The following is a 14,579-nucleotide window of genomic DNA, read 5'->3' as shown; positions in this document are numbered from 1 at the left end:
GAACGGGCCGAAAAAAAACTTCGCCTTCAACTCGCAAAAAAAATAGGTTTGCACCTTTTCACGTTCATAAAACTTGTTTTTTAGTAAAATCTAAGTGTCAATGCTTGTTTTAAGCTTTTATTCGTGATCAGATGAGAAGGATTTGTGTATAAAAACCGGCGTTGTTTTGGTGGTGTAATTTCAACTCTTGGCCTTCATGGCGGCCATCAGTGCTGGCTTCAAAGATGGCGGCCAAGTTATCGTTCCAGTCTTTTTAGAGTTCACTGGTGTAGACTGGTAATCAGCAACTTCCTGATTGGCTAAGACGAAACGTTTGTGTTTCAGTGAAAACGTCAGCAATTTAACTGTCATTTTGCAAACTATTTTTTAAAAAAATGTCTCGAAAACAAAATATGAAATGTGGAATCAAACAAGACATAAAACATTGGAAAGAGTTTAAAATATTATCAGAACTGGAGGAATTAGCGGTGAAAACAACTCGATTATAATCCTTGAAATGGTAGGAGTCTATTTTGTTTATTTCGAGGTTTATTTCGTGTTTGCTGTACGAATACATTTTATGACCTTGGTACAGTATGTCGTTTTGCTCGGTTTTGCGACTAACTAATTAAGGCTTTACATCATCGTTTTAACTTCCAAAAGAGTCCTTAAAAGTGTAATTCGGTGTTTTAATATAACAAATATCACTTTAAAGGTTTATATGTAGTCGACTGCAATCACTGCACGAATTCAATAATCGAAAAACAACATTCGACGTTCACTGCTTGGTTATTTATATTATTTGCATGGGCTGTTTTGATGTTTTGAAGGTTTAGCTATAATGAAGTATTAACTCTCACTTAAACTGCGAAAGTCTATAACTTAATGCAACGGAAAGCAGCAGGAAAACGGGTGATTTCACTTCACCTTTACGACTGTGTTTGTTTCCGAAATATTTGAAACATCAGCTATCGGCTTTACATTTAGGACATTTCATAATATTGAAGGTTAGGTCTGGCTAGCTCAGGAAATATTTTGCTTCGTTTGAAATGGCGAGGGGTTGCTGCATGCATTTATTTCTAGTTAAAGTGATCTGCAAGGCTTCAGATTTTGTGTATAAGTGCATGTGTTTTGAGTAACGTAAGCGACAAAACCTATAAAACAATTTTTAATTATTACAGAATTTTCTATTTACATTTTCATTATATTCTTTTCGGTTGCGGCCTTCAATTAATTTAAGGCGATATAAATTTGAATGGGACTTTAATTAAAATTAAATTGAGGCCTTTAATAACGTTGATTGACGCTACAATTAATGAACTGTCTACGTCTTCTGAAATAAAATTCTGCACAACATCACAATCTGCTTGCTCATATCATGATACCAAAGCACATTTGAAACGCATCGGCTACCAAACTAACGAAATGCACCAGTCTCACTGGCTCAAAGTTGGGATATTTTTTAATCCGTAGAGCCCCAAGTTCATTAATTTTTTGTTTTTAATTTCACAGTCGAAATATTTGAAGACCATCTGCTCTGTGTCATGGAGGTTCACGGGATTCGTCTTTTCTTTCTTTTGCTACTGAGCACGCAAACTTCTATTTCTGTGATATCAAGCTCCATGTTTAAGTTGGCAACATCAGGTAAGAAATTTCATAAAATTATGGTAAATTGGTTCATAAAATTTATGTGTGCCCATTCCTCTAAAAAATATTTGAAAGAAATTTTATGAACAGCTGAGAACGACAACACAATAACCAAATCTAAAAAATATTAAGAAATGTCTGTCAGACTGAGTAAGGCCGAGGTTTAACCCCAGTGAGTGAACCGCGATCACACCGAGTTTGGCCTATATAGGTTAATCGCGGTTAATGTATGTATACGATAGCTTGCCATACAGTTCTGCCTAATGCTTCTTGTGTTCATTAGACCTATTTTCATTCCCATTAAAGGGAAATAAACAAATTTTGCTTTCAAAACCAGTTTCCCAAATATGACCATGTTTTCAAACTTGTGGAAACATTGGATCATAAACTAAATGCGATTCACACAGGCCCGGCGCTAGAAGCTTAATCGGGGGGGGGGGGCATATTCATACTGTATAATTATTCGTCTTATGTATGCCCGACTGATCTGATCTCTTTTGTTTGCTGTTTTTCTACGGTTGTACGAACATGAATATATGAATACACATTGCCCCTCCAACATTAAGCTTCTAGTGACGGCTCTAGATACAGGGGCGCCGGAATATCGATAATAACGGGGGCAGATATTCATATATTCGTGTTCGCAGATCGTAAAAACAATCGATTTCAAAAGGAGTTAATAATGCAGAACACGAATATATGAATATCTGCCCCCGTTATTATCGATATTCCGGCGCCCCTGTCTAGATACCTACTACATTCTTGTTGAACTTTGACAGAATTATTCCTTCCGGATTTGTGCATGGATTTAACAATTTATTCTGCTTACGTCAGGATAAATCCAACATTGCTCTGTAATTGTGCGTTGACTTTAGGGGGAGGTGCCGGTTGTATCTTGCCGCTTTAGCTTATAAGCTCAAAATAGAAAGCAAATAATTTATATCGTTTTATTCAACATGCACAATATAGATTTTTAACCTTAACACAACGATACTGTTCCGAATATGCAACGACATACTCAGACACAAAATATTCGTGTTAACCCATTCAAGACAGACCTATTTAATGACGTTTATTTCATTTTGACAAGTGCAACATTAAGCTAATCGGGCTTGATACAAGCGCCCCCTGCTTTTCATTATTTTAGTCATAATAGACTGTTTGCATTTAGACTACTTTTTTACCTATGCAAGATAACCAAATAAAATTACCACAGCTGAAAAGAGCGTACCGAATTACTAGAAATGCAAAGTTTGGATGCGAAATGTTATAGAATACCGTGGGATGTACTTTACTGTGCAAAAGTTCTAGGCTCTCAGTCAAATTGTTAGTAAAATTCATAGTATTAAAAGACATGCTAGGTAGAAAGATTTGTAGTGGTGTTGCACTTGGTATACAACCACCATGAGAGACCATTATTTTGGCTTAACTTGCTAACAATTCCCGTTTGTAAAATAAAAGAGTATACAAATTTGTAAACTTTGCAAGGCCATATACTTTCCATATTTACGACATCACGCAACCAAAGTTTGGACTTCTAGTAATTTCAGCACGCTCTTTTCAGCTGCGGTGATTTGATTGCATTTCCTTGCATAGATAAAAGAGTAGTCGATAATGCAAATTAAAGGTACTTTAATTGCATTCAAAGCCAGCTGAAACGTAACTCCAATGTAAGGAATATATTCTAAGACATTCTAACCATAATATCCGGGGTCACACCAACTTGTACATAGCTTTTATTTTCCTACATTTTTGTAATTTTTAATCGTGTAGACGCCCCCCGTGGAAATCAACTTATTGTTGTCGGGGCAAGTGTCTTTAAATAAAGTTTTACATACATACATACTTACAAAGGTCTAGTGTCGTAAACATGCCATCTTCACCGCTGTGGACTCGTTCAATAGGAAATCACTTATTATCTCCTTTTTCCTTCTTCTATGTACTGTATATGTAAATGTAAAATGTCATTCGCATTTGGCCACTTTAAACGCATACCAACAATTCTTTTTCTAACGCATCAACCACCCTGCCACGTTCACAACAATTGCGACTAAATGAAAACCATGCATGCAGCCTTAATCTTAATCATGCGAAAATGGCGAGAGCATTTGGTTCACATAAATATCTCATTTTGTTTTTTACCAAATAATTTTTTTTATTGACAAGCCATTTTGAGAAGAGGATGGAATTATTCTTCGTTCATTCAAGGAATCCATTATGTTTCTCTCGTTGATACTTTCATAGTATAAATTTCCTTTCGCTTCAGGTTACAGATTGGTTGGTCATGTGACCCACGAATATAGTGCATTGGATGCTTTCCACTGCGCTCAGAAATGCTTGACAAGGCATCCCGCTTGCAAATCGATAAATTTCAATAAAGAAAAACAGTCTCATTCCGGCACAAATTGCGAGCTGAACAACGCCGTCAAGTCAACATATCCTGAGGAATTTGAACTAATGAGAAACGTGAATTACTATGAAATACTGGAAAAAGTAAGCCACTGTCTTTGAACTACCCCTGTTTTTCATCGTGAGCTAAGAGCAGTGGTGGCAGCTGCCTATTGCCCCGTCTGTCTCTGTGGTTTCGACGCCTCTGGTTATTCATGTGCAAATAGTTGCTTTAACATTGTTGTAATTTTCATTTCGGCTGGTACATTTACAATGACTCTAGCAGGTTTTTTTTGCAAGATAATTAGTTTTACTGCCGATAGGGCAACTTTACACCAAAAATTGACGCTTCTTTATTGTAGTCGCAAGATAAAAGTGATTCAAGGGTCGATGGCTCTTCAAAGGGTAAGTTACTTACTTGGCGCTTGAATCTTCTTACATATACTATCATGAGAGCAGACTTTGTATTTTTTCCTAAATGTTTCGTTGCCATTTGTTTTCCGCAAATATGCCTAAATGTTTGGTTTTTTCTCCGAATTTCGCAGGGGCGGATCCAGGATTTTTCCTTCCCCAAACAAAATCTTCCCTTCCTGTTCCGCACATGTGTGAAATAATTAAGTCTCATGTTGCTCTAAACTAAGTATCAAATGCTGCCAAAAGGTTAAAATCCAATATGCGTTTTCGGGTTGTAATGTGAAATGAAAATTGCCATTAATGACAAATTGATGAATAACTGCACTCGTCAAACAGCGAAATTAATTTAAACGTCAAACCGGGATTTGCGGTTCGCGATTGATCGATAAACATATGTCGCAACAAAACACACTTGCGAAAACGAAAAGTAATAAAAAAATAATACAAAAAATATAAAATATAAAATACAAAAAAAAAAAAACCGAGGCGAATTTTCAACTCCATCGCTGACGCCGGAATAATTATTACACAACGTTCAACAATATACAGAATATTCAAGGCTATTACACAACGTTCATTAACGTCGTAGCATTAACATTGTACACGGATAAGGCTACCATTGCAGATTGCCAAGAGCGTAACTAGATTGATAATGGCGGGGGGGAAGAGAATATTCATAATAATTATATTCAGTTCTGCCCGACGGATTTCTTTTTTAATCCATTGCACTTACAAAAGGAATCCGTAGGGCAGAACTGCATAATTATATGAATATCACCCCCCCCCCTATTTATCGTTTTAGTTATGCAACAGCATCTGAAAAGTTAACTTTTTAAGGCAAATTTTAGGCTTGGCGACTATGTCTGTTCTTTTCGAGTATTCACCCGCTATAGGAGTCAATTTTAAAAAGTGAAAATCATTACTATCCTTTATTATGTTTGTTTTGCGTCTCATACAGTTTATAACTTTTTTCCCTGATTTGATCGGCATATCTCGTATTAATGTTGTTACTTTCTTTCTGACGATGACTTATATCGTCCACTTCCACTGATTTGTCCCTTCCAAAATCGAGACGCCATTTCAGGAAGAAACGCTTTAAGTACAGTTGTGCTAAACTTTGCAATGACCTCCCACAGGCGAAGACAAGAAAGCACAATTAATTTCTTTTTTGGAGATATAACCGTAAATACAGCTCGCAGGACCACACTAATTTTCTCTTCTTCAACCTCATGTTGTAGTTTTATACTTAATATTTTGGTAATCCATTTTCAAATTTTCTATTATATTTCCCCCCCCCCTGCAGAAACCAGCGCCAGTTCACAAGACTGTATTTCATATATACATATACATTTTGGGAAGCTCAGTATCTGCGGAATGTCGTTTGATTTATTGAGAAAAATAAAACTACATCACACATAGAACGTAACATCAATGGTCGCAATCTTTTCTGGTTTAATCTTCTCTTTTCATCAGTCACTGTTTTATTTGCAAATTGCGTGCATTTTTAATTTTTTTGCAACATTAGAGCATTGATAACCTTTTTGCCTGTTTCCATCTGTCAAAAGAAGAAAATCGCTGCAGGAATTGTAAACGATGATCGAATGTGATATATAAACATTCTATATCTTCTCTAGCCCCCACTTGCCCGCTTAATTGGAAAGAATATAATGGTCGTTGCTACTATATCAGTGGTAATGTTACATCATCTTCGTCCACGGCGAGGAAGAACTGTACTTCACAAGGCGGCGACTTGGCTGTACCAACAAATGCTGAAGAAAATCGATTTATCTTCAATGAGATAAAAAATCAAATCGCTCGTCACCCCTATATTGGTCTGTTCAGAGTTAATCGGGAAAACAAGTTTGAAACTGTCGATGGAACTAAACCATCCTACAAAAATTGGGGTCGTGGCGAACCGAATGATCGCAAGGGAGAGGAAGATTGTGTCGCCTTGCGCATCAACGACGGAAAATGGAATGACGTAAATTGTTTCAGTTCCAGGCACTTTGTTTGCGAAATCAAGGTCTAATAATAAGAAACAGAAGCAAAACACACCTGGGCACGCAACTTCTAACAATGTACTTAAACTTTGTATTTAACTAGATAATCAGCGATTTTAGATTATTCAAGATGCAGGTTTTACCAGTTATCTATATCCGTCCTGTATTGAGAAGTGAAAAGTTATAAAAGCGGTAGAAATGTATGTAAATATTAATTTGATTATATTGCACCATTTTTCGTTTAATAAGGTTATATCGCCACATGAAAAAAATATCGGGGTACATCTTACGTTTTGGGACCGACTTTTGTAGTGTTTGTATCAGTTTTAACCGAAAAGCTTACTAATAAACAACATTACTGTTCAACAAAAGGGTGGTAACAGCCTAATAAAAATAAATTCTAATCCTTCAGCAACCTAAATATAGTCGCTAAAATTACCACTATATTAGTGGCGTAGCCAGCCTGACGATTTTGTCCCGCTACCAGGACCCTTATTGATAGCAGTTACTTTTAACTGAAGAGGTTATCCTATTTAGATATGTTTAAATAATAATAATTAAATAATATGTAAATTTTGAGTTATAATCATTCACTTCTTTAGAAATTCATTGTTTTCACAGTCAATGAACACAGAAATGATAGCACAGTGGGACAAATTGTCAGGCTGGCTACGCTACTGTCTAATATATGGGCAGCCTATTACAGTAAAAATTGCCCGTTTCGATGTACCAATGAAAACCAAGCGTTCGGTTAAAAGCCACGGTCCAATTGATACAATTTTCACTTCAGAGGCATGGAATGTGCTTAGGGCTTCCACGAGATTCCACCTTAGTTGGGGTAGAACAAAACATTGTATAAATTTTTCTGCTCTAGATGCCCGAAAATATTAAAAATTCCAGAGTCTTATCAGAGTTTCTTTCATGAAAAGAAGGAATCAATCATTATGTAATTCACTACGGCATGGTCAGAAGTGCAGACCAAAAGGATCTTTGCAAGCATGCGCTAATTTAGAAATTCAATATGGTGTCGCGCCTAAGTAATAAGGAGAGAATTGTTCAAATATGCTTTTTATGTAACCCACAATTGAGAAGTCCTGTTTGACCACATCCAAAACATAAATTTCATTTATCTTTCACCACCGAAAATTTGAGGAAAATTCGAGATGCCTAAGTATGCCTATCATACTATCTATAAATACGCATTCACTGTTACCTAAAAAATGATAAGTTGTCAGTTCTTTTAAAATATGGAGTCGCTGGAATTTGTTGCTATTAAAAAGACGTGATTTACAGCCATGGAATAAATGATTAAATAATATCCATAAGTAGGAATCAGATCTTTCGAAACGACAGGTTCTACATTCGAGGTGGTTGTATCTGCCTTCCTCTCTACCGATATACCATGTAAAGGCTAATTTCCACTCCGGAAAACGAGCAGCGGATCGGATCGGAACGAAAGATTATCCGCGCGTGCACCATCTGTTGAAATTTTTGGCTTATATTGATCCGAAAGCGTCCGAGACCGGATAAAAAAAGTTCAAATATTTTTAACTTTTTTTATCCGATCCGAAATCACTTTATGGATCGGAGAAGCTCGGGAAAAAGTCCGATCCGATCCGCTGCTCGTTTTTCGGAGTGGAAATTAGCCTTAAAGAAGATATGACCTAGAGAATGAGGCTTTTTAGTGCATGTAAGTTTAGATCTCTTTACGCCCTTATCGTCTTTCAAGACAATTAATTTGCTGTGTTTTATACTACCCGCGGGATACCGTTGTACAAAAACACAGGGATCTTGTATCCTATAATATCATAGATAAAACAGATTTGGTTAAGCTATTCCATAAGGACTGGCATGGGTTGAAATCCTTGCTGATTTAAATCATTGGGATGTGCATGATCTTTTGATCCATTATAACCTAAAACAGATAGTTCCAACACAAAGGTGACCATATAATTATTGGATTTGATTATTACAGATTTGTCTATTTTTTTTAAAAACACCTGAACTTATTGAGAGATGAATTAATTTAAAACGTCACAAAATTCTGCCTTTTTTCTTTTACCAGTTCTCTATATTTGTGTCCTTTCCGCTTAACGTTATTGTAAAGGTTTGTGTCATAGCCAACAGTCAGTTCAACCACATAGAGGGTGCCATCCGGGTGTGATATTAGTAGATCAGGATGATACGAATTAATAGTTAGGATACTAGATGGATATTTGAAACCACCTGGCTTCAACAAAACCGACTGCATGTAGTTTGTACAGTATTGGCGGGAAAATTGACAACCAGCGACCACATGCAGTATATTGATCGGTTGAGACATGAACCTGAAAACATTCGCTATCTCTAAAGATTTTTTCGCGTGGAAAGAAAACTGTTTATATAGCGTGTGGTAAAGTTATAAATGCTTTTAGGAAGTTTTGTTTGAGCTGATGAACAGACCTTGTTGAGATGTGGTAAGGCGAACTTGGTGATAATTGAGAAGAAAGATCCTTGATTATTGTCATTGTGGCATTAAATCTATATCTTCATGACCAGAGCAAAACTCTTTCCATACGTATTTGGTGGAGTTGCATAATTATGTTGTATTCGATATTATAGCATGGTCTTTGGTGGAATTCCACAGTGGCGTAGCCAGCCTGACGATTTAGTCATGCTATGCAAATTTATGTTATTATCATTATTCATTTCTTTAGAAATTCAGTGTTTTCACAGTCGATGAACACCAAAATATTAGCATAGCATGACTAAATTGTCGGGCTGCCTACGCCACTGGATTTCCATTGGTTCGTCAGTAATTGCTTCGTTAAGAGAATGCTTTAGGACATTTTGAAGGTGGGCTTCGCACTGGGTAAATTTGACAGAAGGTGGATAGATGTTTTGACCAAATTTATTGCGCGTTATGTAAACAGTACTTAGCTTTCGCCGTACGGCAAGCGCTTTCCCGCGTTTTACCCTTTTTTATCTTCGTTTTACCATTTTTTCCGCGTTTTATTTTTTTCCGCATCTTACCCCTTTTTCCGCTTTTAACCTTTTTTCGGCGTTCTACCCTCCTCTTCGCATTTTACCCTCTTTTCCGCGTGTTACCCTTTTCTCTGCTTCCGCGTCTTACTCCTCTTTCTGCTTCCGCGTCTTACCCCTTCCTTACCCCTAGATACCATACCTGGTTAATGAAAGTTACACATAGTTGATCAAACAATAAAAAACAATATGGATAATATGGCATTGAATAAAGCATTATAGGAACGGATTCTTCAAGCAAGGTAAAATATAAATTGCATGTTTAGTGCGATGGCCTAAAATTCTCCTTAAAGCATACTTTATATATTTATTGTATAGAAAGATTATGATATTACATCATTTGACTGATTTGAGCGAACTAAAGAAAAAAGCTGTTCTTTTGTTATTTCTAATTAATATTTGGGTTTTGAGATATGTCAAGCAAAATACATTCAAGCTAGTAGAGATTTGTTAACCAATACACTTTGTGTTAATGATTATCAATGAGATAAAAAAGTGTGCAGAGTTTTTACGCTTTGCGATTTTTTCCATGCTATTCTTATTTCAGCGAAGGTATAAGATGGACGTTCCTAAATTAGTAGGGATTTCCAATTACACAAGAAAGAAATAAACGCTTTCAATGAGTTTGCGCGGATTTAAACTAGGGTTGCCGAGGAAAAAATGTGACTTTCCTGCACTGCATGGTAAATACGACTTAGGCCCGTTTATACATCGCATATTTTGGTCGTGTCGAATGCAATTCAAATAATTTGATTTATCATCATATATCTATTGCACTGGACGCGACCAAAATGCAACGTTTAACGTAGACCTTAGCTAGAATGACAGGCCGGGGCTGAGTAGTTGATATTTTTTATGACCATCCCTATATAACTTCCGCCGGACCACAAGCAGTCGTGGATTAATTTACCTCTTATATGTATATCAACGATGTCCTGTGTTATTTACATACCTCAAAAACAATACCTCAAGAACAATAAGCCGTGCGTGTTATTTTTACGAAAAATAAGTACGCATTGCGTAAAAAGGGAAGCTAAGTCATTCTAATTATCTCCGCTTATAACCTGCAGGGAAAAAAATAATTAATAATGAAGGATGTTCCTGTTCGCGGTTTTAAAAAAATTAGCGATGCATGTATGATATAGAACACCAATAATTATGAGAATAAGTACGCAATAAAATTTACTCAATTATTTTTTTTTCAGTTGAGGGAATGTGAATCGCTGGTTGCTAAGGAGTGTAATCGTCTCCCAGATCTATGCGATTTACGAATTGATCAAGTAACATATCCTGCCAGTCACAATGCAGGATCCGGATTTCATGGCCTTCTTTATTCGGGCCAGTGGTGGAGCAGCAACTTCTTGTTCCATTCGAAACCATGACAAGAGCTACTCCGAACAGTTAGAGTATGGTATACGTTATTTTGACGTAGATAAATGCTATAAAGACAATAAAGGCGAAGCCTTGAATTGCCACTGCGGAATTGACTGTGGCTACACAGGCTCTATTGTGAAAGGTCTTGAACAGATTGACCGCTGGATGGAGTCCCATTCAAATGAAGTTGCACTGAACCACTTTAACCACAATGTGCAAAAAGGTTACGAGGCATAGATTGCTCGAAGCATCGAAGGTACACTCATGAAATTGTGGCCATCGAATGCTCACGGAAAACTGGCAATGAGTAGCTATTATAATACTTATCATTCCTGGCCAAAGCTTAAGGACGCGATATAATCAAACGAAAGAATCTTCATTCTTTTGGCCGAAAGCCGAAGCCAAGGATCAAGGGCTAGTGCTTAGCAAAGGACGCATTGCCTCCACTTGGGATAGCAATCCAGTGACAGTGACGTCAAGTTGCTCAGGTATAACACAACCGGCTAAACGTTCATTGACCTTTCAGCTTTCGGCAGTTATGGCTTGGGAAATGGCAAAAATTTGTTCCTAGTGGTTAGGAGAAGCCGCATTTGAATGCCTCAAGTAGTTAAGGAAAACTTTTGGTAAGACAGTGAATTTATTGCTTGTGGATTGGGCTGATTACTATTAATGTGGAGAACCTGTTATCGAAAAGGGCGGATTCGTGAATCAGGAAAATACTTTCATTTGATCTGAGCAATCTTATAACCACTTATCTCACGGCGAAAATTTTTGATCCGAAAATTTTTAACACCTTTTACTACAGAAATGAAGATGAAGATACTATTTCAAAAACTTTGTCACAGCAAAATGGGTTGGAACGATGGACTTGAAGGCCACGACCATTAAACGTCCAGCATGACCTATAGAATTTGATCTTATTAGATGCTATGCCCGGGCGCAATAAATCTCTCGGCGGACACTCATCGCCGGCTCTGGGTTAGATTATTCGTACTGCATGCATGAGTAAAAGCAACAATGAAAACTCTTATGCACAAGAAAAAGAATTATGTACAAGACGTATCAGGTCGTAGATTATTTCAAGAATATTATATATAACTAGAGGGAAATTTCGAATGTACACTGACAGACAAATGCAATCTAGCCACCTGTCTACATGCATAATAAAGGCAACAGTGATAAGACGTGTCAAGTCATTGATTTTTATTAACATTCTAATTAAATACAGGGAAATTTGGAGTTTCAACTGACGGAAAAATCCAATCTATAGCCAGAAAAATTTTCCGTGCGCAAAATTTCTAAAATCTTTCTATTCCTATGTAAATTTTATCAATTCCGTCTAGCATCATTATGCAATATTAACATGATTTGTTGCTGATTAAAAAATCCGCAATAATTCATTTCAGGAGATTCGTGATTAAAAAGGCAGCCATGTTATAACACGAGACAAAATTAGTCAGCAAGGGCCTTTTTTTGCTAGTTGCTTCTTTTAGACTTGCTGATTAGCTAAGCTGATTTTTCCTTGTCAACAACTGTGTTTTCTAATTTCTATTATATATAACTATTTTACTGCTCCTGTTTAAGGAAGATTCAGGATCATGCGAACGGTACCTATATAATATATTTCCCATGGTACATGCCGCCGAAGATAGCATAATTGCATCTAGACATGATAAATCGCACAAGCCTGTATAATATTTATATTGATATATTTGTACAGTTTTTTTATTACTGATGTCATCAGCAATGCATGAATGCAGGTGAATTTCTATGTGTACGTATTTGAAATTAATGCGCAAAGTTCTAAAACTCGAACGTCTAAAATGACACAATAAATAATTTTTAGTAAAAGTAACCATCGATATCTAGTTTTTTAATGCAATCTAAGGAAAACAAGCAAGTTAAGATTGGGAGAGCCATTAGGCATCCCTGAACTTAGAATTATGCCTTTAATAAAGGAGTCATGTCATTTTCCTTTTCATACCCTGGTCGATCAATTGTGTCTGAGATGGACATGCAGATAGATTCCATAAATATAGCTACACCAAATTTTCACTATATTTTGAACAGCTAAAATTTACGCTAAAATTTGAAACTGCATGCTGGCCTGTCTTCAATGAATTATCATTACAGTATTTTTAAATTACCGATCGATCGTACGGACGGAATTGTTTTGAATTTCTTTGAAAATAAGTATTCTAATTACGCCAGACTTTTGGAACAAATTTTGGTCGCGTGTAATCATTGATTTTGATTACGATTAGATCTTTCGATCAAATTCCAAATTTCCATTTACTCAAATGTAGCTGCAGTTAACGCCTTTCCTAAAAATTTTAGCCATTTCTACTAATCTGCATATTGTCCTATATCGAAGATTTTTAATTGATATTTTTACGTTGGATTTACATAGGAATAATCGCTCCATTGCCTAACCTAATAACCGGTGAGAAAAAAGGAAATCAGGCGAAGAGGGATGTTTAATTTTCTTATTAAAAAAGTCAATTCTTGTTTTAAGAGTGGCAGCTGGCTTGCAGACATATAACACACAAAGTGTCATATTTTTTTGCAAAAGTAAATTCTTGACCATTCTCGAAACATTGATCAACGTACAAGCATAGGTAAGAAATAATTATGTATCATATTTTCACAAGTACAATGTTCGTTATTGGCTTCATTACTTCTATTTCATCTCTAGGTAAGAGAACTCTCTATAATACAATTGTGACCATTATTATATTTTGAATAAATTCATGATAACGTCTAGTAATCATCAAATCGGGAGAGGAAACTTACACTTTGTGATCTTATTCACGCTGTTTCACTGCCTGATACCTGTGATTTAATGCAACAGCTGGAGCTCAATAATAGAACCAGCTTATATTGTCAGATTTTATATGAATAATCATATATAATTGGGGGGAATGGGAAATCGAAGCTTTAATAACATGCTAGACCGTCTAGCCTTATGAGATATCTCATCAAATGTAAAATATGTTCTTATTACGAATGAATGATAATTTGTATCCACAAAAGTTAATCCAAAACGTTTATCAGCCAAAAAGAAATATTAGCTAGAAGACGCTTGAAATATTTACACTGATCCTAAATCCTGAGAAACACTCCATCCTAAAATAACATTTCAACTTAATCATAAGAGAAACAGCGCAATAGGTGTTGTACGGTGCGGTACCCATGGCTAAAATGGAAGGGGCGCTTCAGGTACATTGTGGTACTTTGGAATAATCATCTCCGAAAAGCAACAATTACTAAATATATAATTATAAGATACATATTACTCTTCATCAGATCGTGCTTTTGTGGGTGCTTCAATATTATTTATTAAGTGGGGAGAACATCTGATTTTTAAGGCCCTATATATACGATATTGCAACCTCTAAATTAAAAGTTTCATAAGGATCTAAAGCTTATGAGATACAGTACTGGGGCCGGTTGTATCAAGGCCGTTTAGCTTAAACGGCGGATAAGTCAAAATTAAATAACACTCTTACATCTCTCTTGAATGAGTCAACTTGAATTTTATGCACTGAATATGTAGTTGTAGACAGTATCTTTGTATTAAGGTTAAAAACATTTACTTTGCTTCTTGAATGAAACGATAGACTTGCTTTCTATTTTGAACTTAACCACCGTTTAAGCTAAACGGGCTTGATACAACCGGCCCCTGGTTATTATTTACAGGATTATACAGTTACATTTTATTTTGTCTGTCTAAAGCGGTTACTGGATTGCAAAATA

General features: G+C 36.2%; 1 protein-coding gene and 1 pseudogene across 1 annotated transcript; both read left to right on the top strand.

Annotated features, from left to right (window-relative positions):
- The first annotated feature begins 1,483 nt into the window (after positions 1-1,483).
- LOC114544500 (ladderlectin-like) lies at positions 1,484-6,457 on the top strand. The gene is made up of 4 exons (XM_028563123.1): positions 1,484-1,623; positions 3,893-4,119; positions 4,377-4,419; positions 6,063-6,457. Exons 1-4 carry the CDS (start codon positions 1,524-1,526, stop codon positions 6,455-6,457), a joined length of 765 nt encoding a protein of 254 aa, XP_028418924.1. The 5' UTR covers positions 1,484-1,523.
- Positions 6,458-10,537: 4,080 nt separating this feature from the next.
- Positions 10,538-11,249, top strand: LOC114544488 (annotated as a pseudogene).
- Positions 11,250-14,579: the final 3,330 nt, after the last annotated feature.

Source organism: Dendronephthya gigantea, unplaced genomic scaffold (assembly GCF_004324835.1).
Source record: "Dendronephthya gigantea isolate DGI-Jeju-01 unplaced genomic scaffold, DenGig_1.0 000004F, whole genome shotgun sequence".
NCBI lineage: Eukaryota > Metazoa > Cnidaria > Anthozoa > Malacalcyonacea > Nephtheidae > Dendronephthya > Dendronephthya gigantea.
This window is presented reverse-complemented; position numbering and strand designations above follow the sequence as displayed.